Source organism: Triticum aestivum, chromosome 1D, assembly GCF_018294505.1.
Source record: "Triticum aestivum cultivar Chinese Spring chromosome 1D, IWGSC CS RefSeq v2.1, whole genome shotgun sequence".
Classification (NCBI taxonomy): Eukaryota; Viridiplantae; Streptophyta; class Magnoliopsida; order Poales; family Poaceae; genus Triticum; species Triticum aestivum.
This window is the reverse complement of record NC_057796.1, coordinates 4,264,130-4,278,057: the sequence shown is the minus strand read 5'-3', so window position 1 is coordinate 4,278,057 and position 13,928 is coordinate 4,264,130. Positions and strand designations below refer to the sequence as shown.

Here is a 13,928-nt window from a genome sequence, read left to right as displayed (position 1 = left end):
CCGGATACTTAATAAAACACACCCTTTCAAGTGCCAGATACAACCCGGTGATCGCTTTCCCACAGGGCGACGAGGGGAGGATCGTCGGGTAGGTTCTTGCTATGCGATGCTACTTGGAGGACATAAATCTACTCTCTTCTATATGCTGCAAGATGGAGGCTGCCAGAAGCGTAGTCTTCGACAGGATTAGCTATCCCCCTCTTATTCTGGCATTCTGCAGTTCAGTCCACCGATATTGGCCCTTTACACAGATACCCATGCATATGTAGTGTAGATCCTTGCTTGCGAGTACTTTGGATGAGTACTCACGGTTGCTTTTCTCCCTTTTTCCCCTCTTTCCATTTCTTCTTGGTTGTCGCAACCAGATGTTGGAGCCCAGGAGCCAGACGCCATCGTCGACGGCGACCCCTACACCGAGGGTGCCTACTACTACGTCCAGGCCGCCGACGATGACCAGGAGTAGTTTAGGAGGATCCCAGGCAGGAGGCCTGCGCCTCTTTCGGTCTGTATCCTAGTTTGTCCTAGCCTTCTTAAGGCAACTTGTTTAACTTATGTCTGTACTCAGATATTGTTGCTTCCGCTGACTCGTCTATGATCGAGCTCTTGTATTCGAGCCCTCGAGGCCCCTGGCTTGTAATATGATGCTTGTATGACTCATTTTATTTTTAGAGTTGTGTTGTGATATCTTCCCGTGAGTCCCTGATCTTGATCGTACACGTTTGCGTGTATGATTAGTGTAAATGAATCAAGGGCGTCACAAGTTGGTATCAGAGCCGACTACCTGTAGGAATCCCCCTTCCACACTCCTTGGCCGAAGTCGAGTCTAGACATTATGAAAACTTTTACTGACATGGTTGTGTGTCTTACGGGCCCACGTCGCCATTTGGGTGGTATTAGTATCTTTTACTCCTCGACCTTTACTCTGGGACTCTGAACTCTCTTCTACTCGGGTTAAACAAATTTACTAACTTTAATATTAGGATCCCGTGACCACATTCCCCCCAAAGTTGGATAAGACCTAGTTATTCCTTATATTATTTTGAACAATTCCCACACTGTCATTTGACTCCTTTGAAACATCTTTGCTTTCAGATGCAACCCACGAGGCAGATCGTGCGCCACACGACGGCCATTGGTGCCTCGGGATCACCGGCTGTGCTAGCTGAGATGATGACCTATCTGGGTTATTGCTGGCACACTGAGTACACCGTCTACGAGGAGTACCAGGACTTTAACCAGGACCAGTATCGTGCCATCGTCCACCTCTACTCTCAGGAGTATGACTCCACTACTGTGATGCATACCGCTCATGGTGTTGGAGTGACCATCGATATGGTAGTCCACGATGCTGCTTATGCTGCTCTAACACGTCTTCGTCGAGAGTATCGGGAGTTGGACACCTCCCCTTTCAGGCACATTGCTATCGCATCCGATGTTGGTGCGGAGGGATACTACACTGCTGCCTACTCCACCGTCACCTGAGAGCCCTTCCACCATCAGAACATGGTTCTGCATGCTGATGGGCTGGACCGAGCTAACCGAGCTCTTCGCCACGAGTTGTACACCACCCGTCAGCACCTGTGCCATGCTGTGACGCTGTTGCGCCCCCTTGTTCGATCTGGTGATCTATCGCGTTCTGCGATCTACCCAGCCAGGACTGTGATGCCCCAGGGTGTCGGTTGGCCAGAGGTGGGAGGCTACACTCCCCCACTTGGTCCACTTCTGCCACCTGAGCGTCAGGTTCTGCACCAGAGTATCCGTGGACCCCAGGTTACTAACGTGGAGTTCCCGATGCGTCACTACCAGCTGTCAGGCTACACCTACCTCCACAGTTCCTCCTGGGATTGATGTAGTCTTGCTTATTAGTATTAGATGCATTCGCCGCGAGCCTGCGTGCCGCTTATGATGTCTTTATTCTGTGTACTGTACTCTATGCATGATCCCTTTTGTAAGATATGCCAACTACTATATAGTATCTATCGTACTCCTTCTTTATGCATGTTTCATCATGAATGATTCTTGTCCTTGCAAATTTCTCAATGCTGAGCTACCCCCTATTAAATTTTAGCAGGATGGTTAGGCCAGGTGGTCGTGGTCGTGGTCGCGATGCCCCACCACCGCCTGAGTACATGGCTGGTATGATCCAACAGCTCGAGCTGAATCGCCAGTTCATGCAGAATATGATGGCTCAGTTTCCTCGCCCCAATAGAACCAGTGGCCAGCCCAAGTAACTCTGCAGGATTTCATGCGCCTCAACCCAAGTGTGTACCACAGCTCAACTCAGCCTCTGGATGCTGATGACTGGCTCCGTGACATCACCTATGAGATGGAGTCTGCTGATGTAGCCCCTGCTCGCTATGTCACCTTCGCTTCCTTCTTCCCGAAGGAACCCGCAGCTCAATGGTGGGACAGCCACCTGCGCACTCTGCCAGCTGGAACAATCATCACCTGGCCAGATTTCCAAGCCGCTTTTCGTGCCCGCTTCATTCCTCAGGGAATCATGGACCGGAAGAAGTGCGAGTTCCGCAGCCTCACCCAAGGCAACAAAACTGTCGAAGCTTGTCAGCGGGAGTTTCTGGACTTATCCCGCTATGCTGAAGAAGACATTGCAACTGATGCCCGTAGACAGGAGAAGTTATGTGATGGCCTTTAAGCTGTCATCAAGCTCGCACTCCTAGTGCATGACTTTGCCGACTTCGCCACCTTGGTGAACAAGGCCATCAATGTCGAGACTGGTCTGGAGGAACACCAAAACTCTCACTGGCGCAACTGTGATACGGGCTCATCTTCGGGCCCGCCCTCGCAGAAGCGTAGGATATGGATTCCCAACAGCATGTACCAGCCAACTGCGCCTGCCCCAAGGCAGACCTATGCTGCACCTCGTCTGCCTCCTCCACCACCTAGGCAGCTAAGGCTTCCAGCTCCACCACCCCGAGCTCCTGTTCCCACTCCCAGTAATGGTCTGTGCTACAAGTGTGGTCAACCAGGACACCATGCCAGAGACTGCTATCAGAATCAGAATCAGAACCAACTGGCCCTTCCCGCAGCTGGCCGTGGAAACAACCAGCCCCGCAACAACAATGTGATGTCTTATGGTCGTGTGCATGCCAACAACGTTGATCTGAACGAAGCTCAAGACCAACCTGCTACCGTGATGGGTACACTTCTCGTAAATTCAGTACCAGCATCCATTTTATTTGATACAGGCGAATCACATTCATTCATGTCAGAAGATTTTGCATGCTTGCATGACATTAAATGTGAGGACATGAGCGCTTCGCTATTAGTACACACCCCTGCGGGCCAATGTCGAACCTCCCTGATTTGCAACAACGTCCCCGTTGAAATCAAAGGATTGGAATTCCTTTTCTCTCCCATCATACTAAAGTCCTGTAGCATTGATCTCATTCTAGAAATGGATTGGTTGAAAGCGCATACTGCTTCTATAGTTTGCGTCACTAAGACCGTCTATCTGCTACACCCTTCCGATGAAGTACTAAGCTACAATGCTCATCTGGTTCAGAATGCCGAGGCACGGCTTTATGCCTTGAATGCATTGAATGCTGCACCACTCGAGGGCATTGAAAACATTCCCGTCGTGCGCGAATTCCTCGACATCTTTCCTGAAGAACTTCCAAGGACTCCCCCTGCTAGAGCTGACGAATTCATCATCGACTTGATACCAGGCACCACTCCTATAGCCAAGCGACCCTACAAGATGCCGCCGCATCAACTCATTGAACTTAAGGAGGAAATCGACAAATCTCTTCCCAATGGTTTTATTCACCCAAGTTGCTCTCCTTGGGGAGCACCCTCTCTCTTTGTCAAGAAGAAGGATGGGACCAACTGATTAGTCCAAGACTACCGTCCTATTAACCAAGCTACCATTCAGAATAAATATCCTCTTCCTCGGATCAATGATTTGTATGATCAACTGGCTGGTTCATTAGTGTTCTCCAAACTCGACTTGAGGTTGGGTTACCACCAGATCCATGTTCGTGAAGAGGATATCCCAAAGACCGCATTCGTGACTTGGTATGGATCTTACGCGTACACCGTCATGTCATTCCGCTTAACCAATGCTCCAGCCAACTTCTCTCGTCTGATGAACTATATATTTATGGAATACCTCGACAAGTTCGTCGTGGTTTATCTGGATGATATCCTAGTATTTTCCAAGAACAAAGAAGAGCATGCTGAACATCTTCGTCTTGTGCTGGAAAAGCTACGAGAGCTTCAGCTATATGCCAAGTTCTCAAAGTGTGAATTCTGGCTTCCCGAAGTAACCTACCTTGGGCATGTCATTTCCAAGGATGGTATTGCCGTCCACCCCAAGTAAGTTCAGGCTATTCTCGATTGGACTCCTCCAAAGAATGTCAAGCAAGTCAGAAGTTTTCTTGGACTCGCCAGCTATTGTCGTTGATTCGTCGAGAACTTCTCCAAGATCGCTAGGACTCTGACTAACCTATTGCGTAAGGGTGTCAAGTTCCAATGGACAGACAAATGTCAGGAAAGTTTCCAGGCACTCAAAGACAAGTTGACTTCTGCCCTAGTGCTAGCTCCACCTGATACTAAGAAGGACTTCGTCATTTACTGCGATGCTTCCCGTCAAGGATTAGGCTGTGTCCTAATGCAAGAGCGCAAAGTGATTGCTTATGCCTCTCGTCAATTGCGTCCTCACGAAGAGAACTACCCGGTTCACGACCTGGAGCTTGTTGCTGTCATTCATGCACTAAAGCAGTGGTGACATTACCTTCTCGGTAATCATTGCGAGATCTTCACCGACCACCAAAGTCTGAAGTATTTGTTTACTAAGCCAGACCTGAACCTCCGTCAGCAGCGCTGGATGGAGACTATTGCAGACTTTGACTTGGGTATTTCCTATACACCAGGCAAGGCTAATGTAATGGCTGATGCCTTGAGCCGCAAGTCTTACGGCAACCATCTCGAGGTTCGCAAAGTTTAGCCCTCGCTTGTTGAAGAATTCAGAAAGCTGAACCTCCATATTGTTCCTCCGAGTGCACTCGCTCCCCCTCCTAAGGAGTATCACAGGATGAACCTCCGTGTTGTTTCTCAGGGTTCCCTCAATACCCTGGCTGTCGAACCAGATCTCTTGCACTCCATCAAGAGAATTCAGGGATATGACTCTCAAGCCCACAAGATTAAGCGCTGCCTCACAGAAGGGAAGCCCTCATTCTTCACTGTTGCTGATGATGGCACTTTGTACTTCAAAGGCCGCCTAGTGGTGCCATGCTCAAAGAAAAACCTGGATATGACTCCGGAGGTTATGAAAGAAGCTCATGATACGCCTCTCTCTATTCATCCCGGTAGTACCAAAATGTACCAAGACATTCATCAGAGATTCTAGTGGTCTAATATGAAGTAAGACATTGCTCGTTAGGTTGCTGAGTGTGACGTTTGCCGTCGTATCAAAGCAGAACATCAAAGGCCTGCTGGAACTCTGCAACCTATCTCTATTCCTGAATGGAAATGGGACCATGTTGAAATGGATTTCGTCACTGGATTTCCCAAGTCGCAGAAAGGTAATGATGCTATTCTTGTCGTCATTGACCGGCTTTCTAAAGTTGCACATTTTCTGGCGGTCAAAGAAACGATCACTGCTAGTCAGCTTGCAACTCTCTACATGTCCAGAATTGTTTCACTTCACGGTATTCCACTAGTTATCAGTTCAGACCGTGGCAGTTTGTTCACTTCAAGATTCTAGGCAAGTTTCCAAGAAGCTATGGGGACTCATCTGTCATTCAGTACTGCATTCCATCCTCAGTCGCAAGGGCAAGTTGAACGTGTCAACCAAGTTCTCGAAGACATGCTTCGAGCTTGTGTTATTTCCTTCGGCAAGAAATGGGAGGAATCTCTTCTGTTTGCTGAGTTCTCTTATAATAATAGCTATCAAGCTAGTCTGAAGATGGCCCCCTTCGAATTGTTATATGGACGAAAGTGCCGAACCCCTCTGAACTGGTCAGAAACTGGGAACGTCCACTCTTTGGTCCGGAGATTATCCAACATGCCGAAGAACAAGTCCGCGTTATTCGCAAGAATCTCAAGACTGCTCAGTCACGTCAGAAGAGTCAGTATGACCATCATCATAAAGACATGGTGTATCAACCTGACGAAAAGGCTTATCTTCGAGTTACACCAATGAAGGGTGCTCACCGCTTCGGGATCAAGGGCAAGCTAGCTCCTCACTATATTGGTCCGTTCACTATTCTGGAAAGGCGTGAAAAAGTGGCATATCAACTGGAGCTTCCGTCAAACCTTTCTCAGGTTCACGATGTGTTCCACGTGTCACAACTCCGCCGTTGCTTCAAGGACCCAATCCGAGCAGTGGGCCATGAAGTGCTCGAATTGCAACAGGACCTCTCCTATCAAGTTCCTCAAAGTCCAGTGGTCGCATCACTCTGAAGGGAAAGCCACTTGGGAACGCGAGGATCGCCTGCGTGATGAATACCCCGCACTGTTTTCTTCTACCTCCAAAATCTCGGGACGAGATTTCTTGTAGTGGAGGAGATTTGTAACGCCCGGATAATTAGGCTACAGTTAAACTCTGCTAACGATGCCACGTCACCTCTGTTACGGTTACTAATCTCGCGTAGTTCAAAACCGATTCAAATTCAAATTTGAAATTAAGTGAAACGATAGAAGTTTTCAAACATTAAAACAAAAATGTTCGGAGTGTGCAGTTAAATGCCTGGGCAATAATAGTGCAGAAAACACATTTTTAGTAAATGCCTAAATACATTAAAATGAATTAAAACAGAAAAGAGAATAAATAAAAAGAAAAAGTGGAAATAAGACAAAACCGACAGAAATAAATAAAGGGGAAAGGAACCCCCCCCTACTAGGCCAACCGGCCCAGCTGCTAGCCAGGCCAGGCCCAACCGGCCACTCCCACTCTTCCATAACCACCACGACACGCAAACCCTAACCCTACTGCACCCGAGTTTTCCGCCCCCATGTCTCCCTGTTCTTGCCCGATCCCCTTCTGGATCGGGGCATCAAACCTCGACGCCGCCCCCGCCCCGCCACTCGACGCCGTCGCTGGAGCTACGACGCCACCGTCCGGAACACTGCCTCGCCGGACTGCCTCCTCGTCTCCGTCGCGTGTCTCCGTCCTCCTCCCCAAGCCCCGCTGCTTGTGCCCTGCAACCCCTCGTGAGGCCCCCTCCTTCTCCTCTACCCCGCTCCGCCGCACACGTCCGCCTCGCCCGCACGCCGCGCCTGCACGCGTCGTGCGCTGCGCCCGTGAACCATGTGCTGCTGCCCCTCGTGCCGCCCGCGCACCCACGCGCGCTCGCTAGCGCGAGGCCGCGCCCGAGCCTCCAGCCCGCCGCACGCACACCGCGTCGGCGCCCCATTGCTCCTGCGTGCACCCCGTCTGGCTAGTCCATCGTCGCGGCACCGCGCCTCCATTGTGTTGCTCGCCCGCCACGTGCCCCTTCCGGCCACGGCCAGCGCATCGCTCCGCTCCCCACGTCGCCCGCCGCTCGCCTACGCGCATCCACCCCTCTCGCCTCCCCTGTCGCGCCCGATTCTGCTCGAGCGCCGGTCGCCGCTCCGCACCGCACGCCGTGGCCGCGCCCTCCCTACTGGCGGAGTTCGCTCCCCTGGTGGCCATGGGCGCACGCCCAGCGCCCACTAAGGCCTTTGTGCCACTTCACGCGGGGCCCAGCCCTTGGAACGACAAAAAATTAAATAAAAATTAATAAGTAAATAAATAATCACTAATTAATTAATTAACTTAATTAATACTGTTTAATTAATCTAATTAACTAGTTAGTTTAATTAAACAGTAATTAGATTAGCTAAATCCTAATGAATCTAAACAGAGTATGACAGGTGGGTCCTGCACGTCAAGGTTGACCAGTCATCCCCTGTTGACTGCTGACGTCAACATGACATCATGCTGATGTCATAAATCCAATTTTGAATTGAATTAAATAATTAATTAAATTCCAGAAATTAATAAATTCTTTTTGAAAAATCATATCTTTTAATCCGTAACTCGGATTAAAATATTTTCTACCAGAAAGTTGCTCAGCTCGACGAGACGAATCCGAATACGCAGCCCGTTCGTTCGCCACACATCCCTAGCATAGCGAACATGCAACTTTTCCCTCCGGTTCATCTGTTCGAAAACGCGAAAACACCGGGGATACTTTCTCGGATGTTTCCCCCCCTTCGTCGGTATCACCTCCTACCGCGTTAGGGCACACCTAGCGCAGCGCATTGTCATGTCATGCATCGTCACGCATATGTTTGCTTTATATTTATTGTTTCTTCCCCCTCTTCTCTCGCTAGACACCGAGACCCAAGCCGCTGCTACCCAGTACGACTACGGTGTTGACGACCCCTCCTTCTCGGCTGAGCTTCCAGGCAAGCCCCCCCTTTGATCACCAGATATCGCCTACTCTTCTCTCTACTTCTTGCGTAAGAGTAGTGTAGCTTGTTACTCCTTTCGGTTAATCCTATTCTGATGCATAACCTGTCATTGTTGCTACAACTGTTGATACCCTTACCTTCTATCCTAATGCTTAGTATAGGTTGTTAGTACTTCATCAGTGGCCCTACATTCTTGTCCGTCTGCCATGCTATACTACCGGGTCGTGATCACTTGGGAGGTGATCGCGGGTATATACTTATATACATATACATGATACAAGTGGTGACTAAAGACGAGTCGGCTCGTAGAGCACCCGCGAGTGATTCACTGATTGGGACGGAAAGGACGTTTGTCCCGACGGCCCTCTGAGTGAACCTTTGTGGCGGAGCGGCAGGGCAGGTTGAGACCGCCTAGGTGAGAGGTGGGCCTGGCCCTGGTCGGCATCCGCGGTTACTTTAAAAATAACACGCTTAACGAGTTCTTGGTATTTGATCTGAGTCTGGCCACTGGCCTATATGCACTAACCAGCTACGCGGGAACAGTTATGGGCACTCGACGTCGTGGTATCAGCCGAAGCCTTCTTGGCGTCAACCACTGAGCGGCGTGCGCCGGATTGGACCGTAAGCCTACGCTTGTATTACGGGGGCTAGGTCTGCTTCTGGCCGCCCATGCAACATGCAGGTGTGCAATGGGCGATGGGCCCAGACCCCTGCACCATAGGATTTAGACCGGCGTGCTGACCTCTCTGTCGTGCCTAGGTAGGGCTGCGACGTGTTGATCTTCCGAGGCCGGGCATGACCCAGGAAAGTGTGTCCGGCCAAATGGGATCGAGCATGTTGGGTTATGTGGTGCACCCCTGCAGGGAAGTTAATCTATTTGAATAGCCGTGATCTTCGGTAACAGGACAACTTGGAGTTGTACCTTGACCTTATGACCACTAGAACCGGATACTTAATAAAACACACCCTTTCAAGTGCCAGATACAACCCGGTGATCGCTTTCCCACAGGGCGGCGAGGGGAGGATCGCCGGGTAGGTTCTTGCTATGCGATGCTACTTGGAGGACATAAATCTACTCTCTTCTATATGCTGCAAGATGGAGGCTGCCAGAAGCATAGTCTTCGACAGGATTAGCTATCCCCCTCTTATTCGGGCATTCTGCAGTTCAGTCCACCGATATTGGCCCTTTACACAGATACCCATGCATATGTAGTGTAGATCCTTGCTTGCGAGTACTTTGGATGAGTACTCACGGTTGCTTTTCTCCCTTTTCCCCCTCCTTCCATTTCTTCCTGGTTGTCGCAACCAGATGTTGGAGCCCAGGAGCCAGACGCACTACTAGGAAAAGGCCTACTAATGGCGCACCTAATTTGGCTATTAATGGCGCATTAGTGGTGCGCCATTAGTAGCACGCCATTAGTATATTTTACTAATGGCGCACCACTGGTGCGCCATTAGTATCTGGTATACTAATGGCGCACCCCAGATGCGCCATTAGTATATACAACAGTGCGTCATTAGTATGCCTCCCAGGGGGCCATCTATACCCAGGTGCTTTGGCATACTAATGGCGCACAACAACTGGATGCGCCATTAGTAACTTCGGCATACTAATGGCGCACTGTTTAGTGATGCGCCATTAGTATCCTCTGGAATACTAATGGCGCACTATGATGTGATGCGCCATTAGTATGAATATTAGGTTTTTTTATTTTTTTATTTTCTGTTTTTTGCACAGGTTACAAAATGTATAATTGGACAAAATATAGACAGCACACATCAACAACAGATTCATCGAATACAATAGAAGATTAGTCTCTGAATACAATTCATCATTTTAGTCTCCGAATTGAAAAGACCGAACAAAGATAGAACATTATATTACAAGTCTCGAGACCGCGAGTTTGTCTTCACATTACAAGTCGATATCGATCATCTAAACTACCATCACATAGAAGAGAGCTGCGGTCATCACAATGAAACCTTCATTTAGGAAGAGAGTGAACCTTTGGTGGGTTCTCTCCACTGCTCCCAGAGTTGATCCCAGATTGTATATTTGAACCGACATTGCTTGATTCGCTTTCTTCAGGAAATGCTGCCCCATCATGCGCATTGAGAATCACACAATAGCAGTGTTCTGGGTCTGACAAAACCTGCTCAAATTTACAAGATCACTTTACTCTTTATGGTTAACTTAGAAAGTATATGGTCAAAGCCATCTGAAGGAAAACCACGGAACATCAGTGATAAAACCGCAGGCATCTACAATATTTGCAAAGTATTGCCAGAACACAATGTTATGTAATTTTTGGGAGAAGTAAATCAGAACTCACCACAGCATCAAAAGGATCATCGAAGTCATCAATTGAGAAATAAATGTTCGGATATGCAGGTACTGTCTCTACAGCCTATTAAAGGGATGTGAGTTACGACAGATTATTTATATTGAAAGGCAGTCTCTCTGAAAAGATGATGCCAGAAAAAAAATTACCTTTCTTTGATCAAGGCGGAAATTTACACGGCTAGGGGATGCATATACAGTTTTTGAAACCTTGTAAATTGGAGGCAACCGCTTGCTTTTGTCTGCACGATTGCGAAGATTGCTGATACTGTGGAAGTAGATTAGAAGAAGCACATAACCAACCATTAAATATTACTGAGGGGAGTTATGAAAAAAAAGGTTTTGTTGTGCATGACAATTGATACTACTGGCACTCTAAGATTTGTGAGTCCCTTAACATTCCAGGGCAAACTCAAGCTGAAAGATAAATTTGTGGTCACAAATTGTTCATCCAGCTAATGAAAAAAGTGTGATTGTACCAACAACCCAGACCCGTTTCGCAACATTTAGTTGAAACAGAGAATGCTGTTTCAATACGGAATTAGATGACATGACAATCATTATTTGCCAACCGTCTCAGATTTTGATAAAGGGTGAGAAACTATGAACCAAAAATCTGGGGAGTTCTTTAACTGACTATAGCTAACAGACCAAAAGTGTTGTATTAATATAAGGATTTACTTCATTTAGCACCCCGTTGCCATTGGCGATCTGCCAAGACGCGATGAAGATAGTAAACACGAAGGCTTGGAGAAGAAGAGGAATAACTGAGAGTAGGAGGCTAATTGGTAGATTTCTCTCAATTTGTTCAGCTTAACCATTCTCTAGGTACAGACTGGCTTATATAGCCTACAGCTCAACACAAGGCCACATCGATGCTGAACACACACACACACTCTGCACCACCGTTATTACACCTCTTCTATACGGTGGCGCCTCCTGAATATATGTCTCAACTCCAGTGTCTCGCACACCAGCCATAACACCTCAATAGATCACCCAAAAAGGTTTGCAGTTGTTCTTATGCATAGTTATAGCTAATTGTTCAGAGCATACAAAGCTTGTAAGATCTTAGCAGAAGTGCCACAGAAACATACCTGCACAATGCCACTGTGACAGTATATGACGTGTGAGCGACTAAATTCAAATAGAAGGAACGTTCCCAATCAACCTCAGTTGAATTAGCATTTATGAGCTTTTCAAGCTGGCAATTGCAAAAAAGGAGCATATTTAGCCTAGTAATTCAAGGGAACGTAATTGTTCCCATCATGGGTTCTCCAACTAACACTATGTTATGTTAACTAGATAAGACATAAAAGAACACCGATAAGGATTTCCCATTGTCACTAGTTTTAAAAATTACGCCTCCCAAATATGAAAATTACTGTATTGAGTGTTCATCTGTTCATGCATACAAAGTTAAAAATGGTAAGGGATCTAACATTGTCGTCATGCAACTCACAGATAAAATTTTCCAGTACTGTATGTTCATTACAGTTATACATATGAAAATTGCGTAGCATGTACCCAAAAAAGGCTCCTTCGGCAATTAAGGACAACAAATTAGAATAAATTTTCTCTCTATATATATATGGTTAATGAAATAAAACAATGGGAACATTTTCCCTTACTTAAAAAAGCAGTTTATTTTAACAATAACTACAAAAACTGTTAGCTGAACTGAATACAGAGCATACTTGTTATGGTTGCAACTAAATTAACTCAACAGTAGAGAACATACAAATAAAAAAAAAGTGAAGAAAGAATGAATAAATTTTATAAAATTTTCTTGAATCTACACTACCAAGGAAGCCTAAAGAATTGGCCAAAAAAATCTTTAGTAAAGTGGATTTAGTGTACAAGCTGGGACAAAAAAAGAAGAAGAGAGAAAATAATTCATTATGGCAACAGCAACCGACTGGGACAACCTGAAATACTGCTAGTAACAAGCTGGTCCACCGACTGTTCGACCAATTGCAGAACAAATGAAGTTTCATGGCCTGGTGCATTAACACGAAGAATTTCCTGAGCCTATTGCAAAGCATTGAAAGCAGCCCTGTCGAAAATGTAACCCCATGAAAGCCTACGATGAATTGCATATCCTACACATACACACAGTTTCCAGCATTCCACAGAAACAACTCCATACCATACGTGGTGCAGTAATAAAACATATGCACAGCGGCAATACTGGGCCAAACAGAGTGGGATGCTAAGTTGACACTGCAGCTGCAAAACCAACAACGCTGCTCGAAATTATCACATGGAACTAACAACACCCATCACTTAGTCCTCGGTAAGTGTTGTTTTCTCCCAATTCTATAACCTGCCACAGCAAGCACGTACGGACCACCAACTGTTCGACAGATTGCTTCGGCCAAATCCAGCCACAAAACTCCCTTCCACTCCACAGATCAAACCCACGGAGGCGCAAACTCGAATCCAATACCACGCATGCCCACTCAATCGGCAGCTAAAACGAAGCAGGAAACGGGAAGGATCGGCTTACTGTCTGCTGCATGAAGTAGCCCTTGGTGGCGGGGTCGACCTCGGCCTGCAGGCCCGGGTTGTTGGCCGGCGCCTCCTTGGCCCCCGACGACGTCGACATGGCGGAGGCGGCAAACGCGGCCGGGTAGGACCGGCGAGCCCGGGCGAACCCCTGCACCTGCAGAACCCCGATCAGAAACCGTGAGCGCGAGTGCGAGAAGCGCGACGATCTAGTATATCAGTTCGCCCGGAGACCTTGGGCTGGGCGAGGCGGGGGGCGCGCGGCGCGGAGGCGGAGGCGAGCCGGCGGAGGGCGCAGGAGGAGAGGAGGGCGGAGCGGAGTGTGGCGGCGGCCATGGCAGAGCGGTACGGCGGGGTTATTTAGGGGAGAAGAGGATAGAGGAAAGGCGCACTAGTTACTAATGGCGCACCTTCAGGTGGTGCGCCATTATTACGTTCGGACAGGCGCACTAGTTAAAAAAAATTGATACTAATGGCGCACCCTGGGCCAGGTGCGCCATTACTAGTTACAACTAGTAATGGCGCACTGTGTCTGGATGCGCCATTAGTATGTTTGGACATGCGCACTAGTTAAATTTTTTTTTATACTAATGGCGCACCCTGGGACAGGTGCGCCATTACTAGTTACAACTAGTAATGGCGCACTGTGTCTGGATGCGCCATTAGTATGTTTGGACAG

At 47.9% G+C, this 13,928-nt stretch overlaps 1 protein-coding gene across 2 annotated transcripts; it reads right to left on the bottom strand.

The window, feature by feature from the left end:
* Positions 1–10,250: 10,250 nt before the first annotated feature.
* Positions 10,251–13,661, bottom strand: LOC123162006 (uncharacterized). 2 transcript variants are annotated; one of them, XM_044579823.1, is made up of 6 exons: positions 13,484–13,661; positions 13,251–13,400; positions 11,839–11,945; positions 10,892–11,009; positions 10,734–10,808; positions 10,251–10,553 (listed from the first exon to the last, which is right to left on the bottom strand). In XM_044579823.1, the coding sequence occupies exons 1-6, from the start codon at positions 13,583–13,585 to the stop codon at positions 10,386–10,388; spliced, it is 720 nt and encodes a 239-aa protein (XP_044435758.1). In that variant the 5' UTR covers positions 13,586–13,661; the 3' UTR covers positions 10,251–10,385. The 2 variants fall into 2 exon arrangements, with proteins under 2 accessions (XP_044435758.1, XP_044435750.1); XM_044579815.1 differs by having other exon boundaries at positions 13,251–13,406; positions 13,484–13,660.
* Between the last annotated feature and the right edge of the window lie 267 nt (positions 13,662–13,928).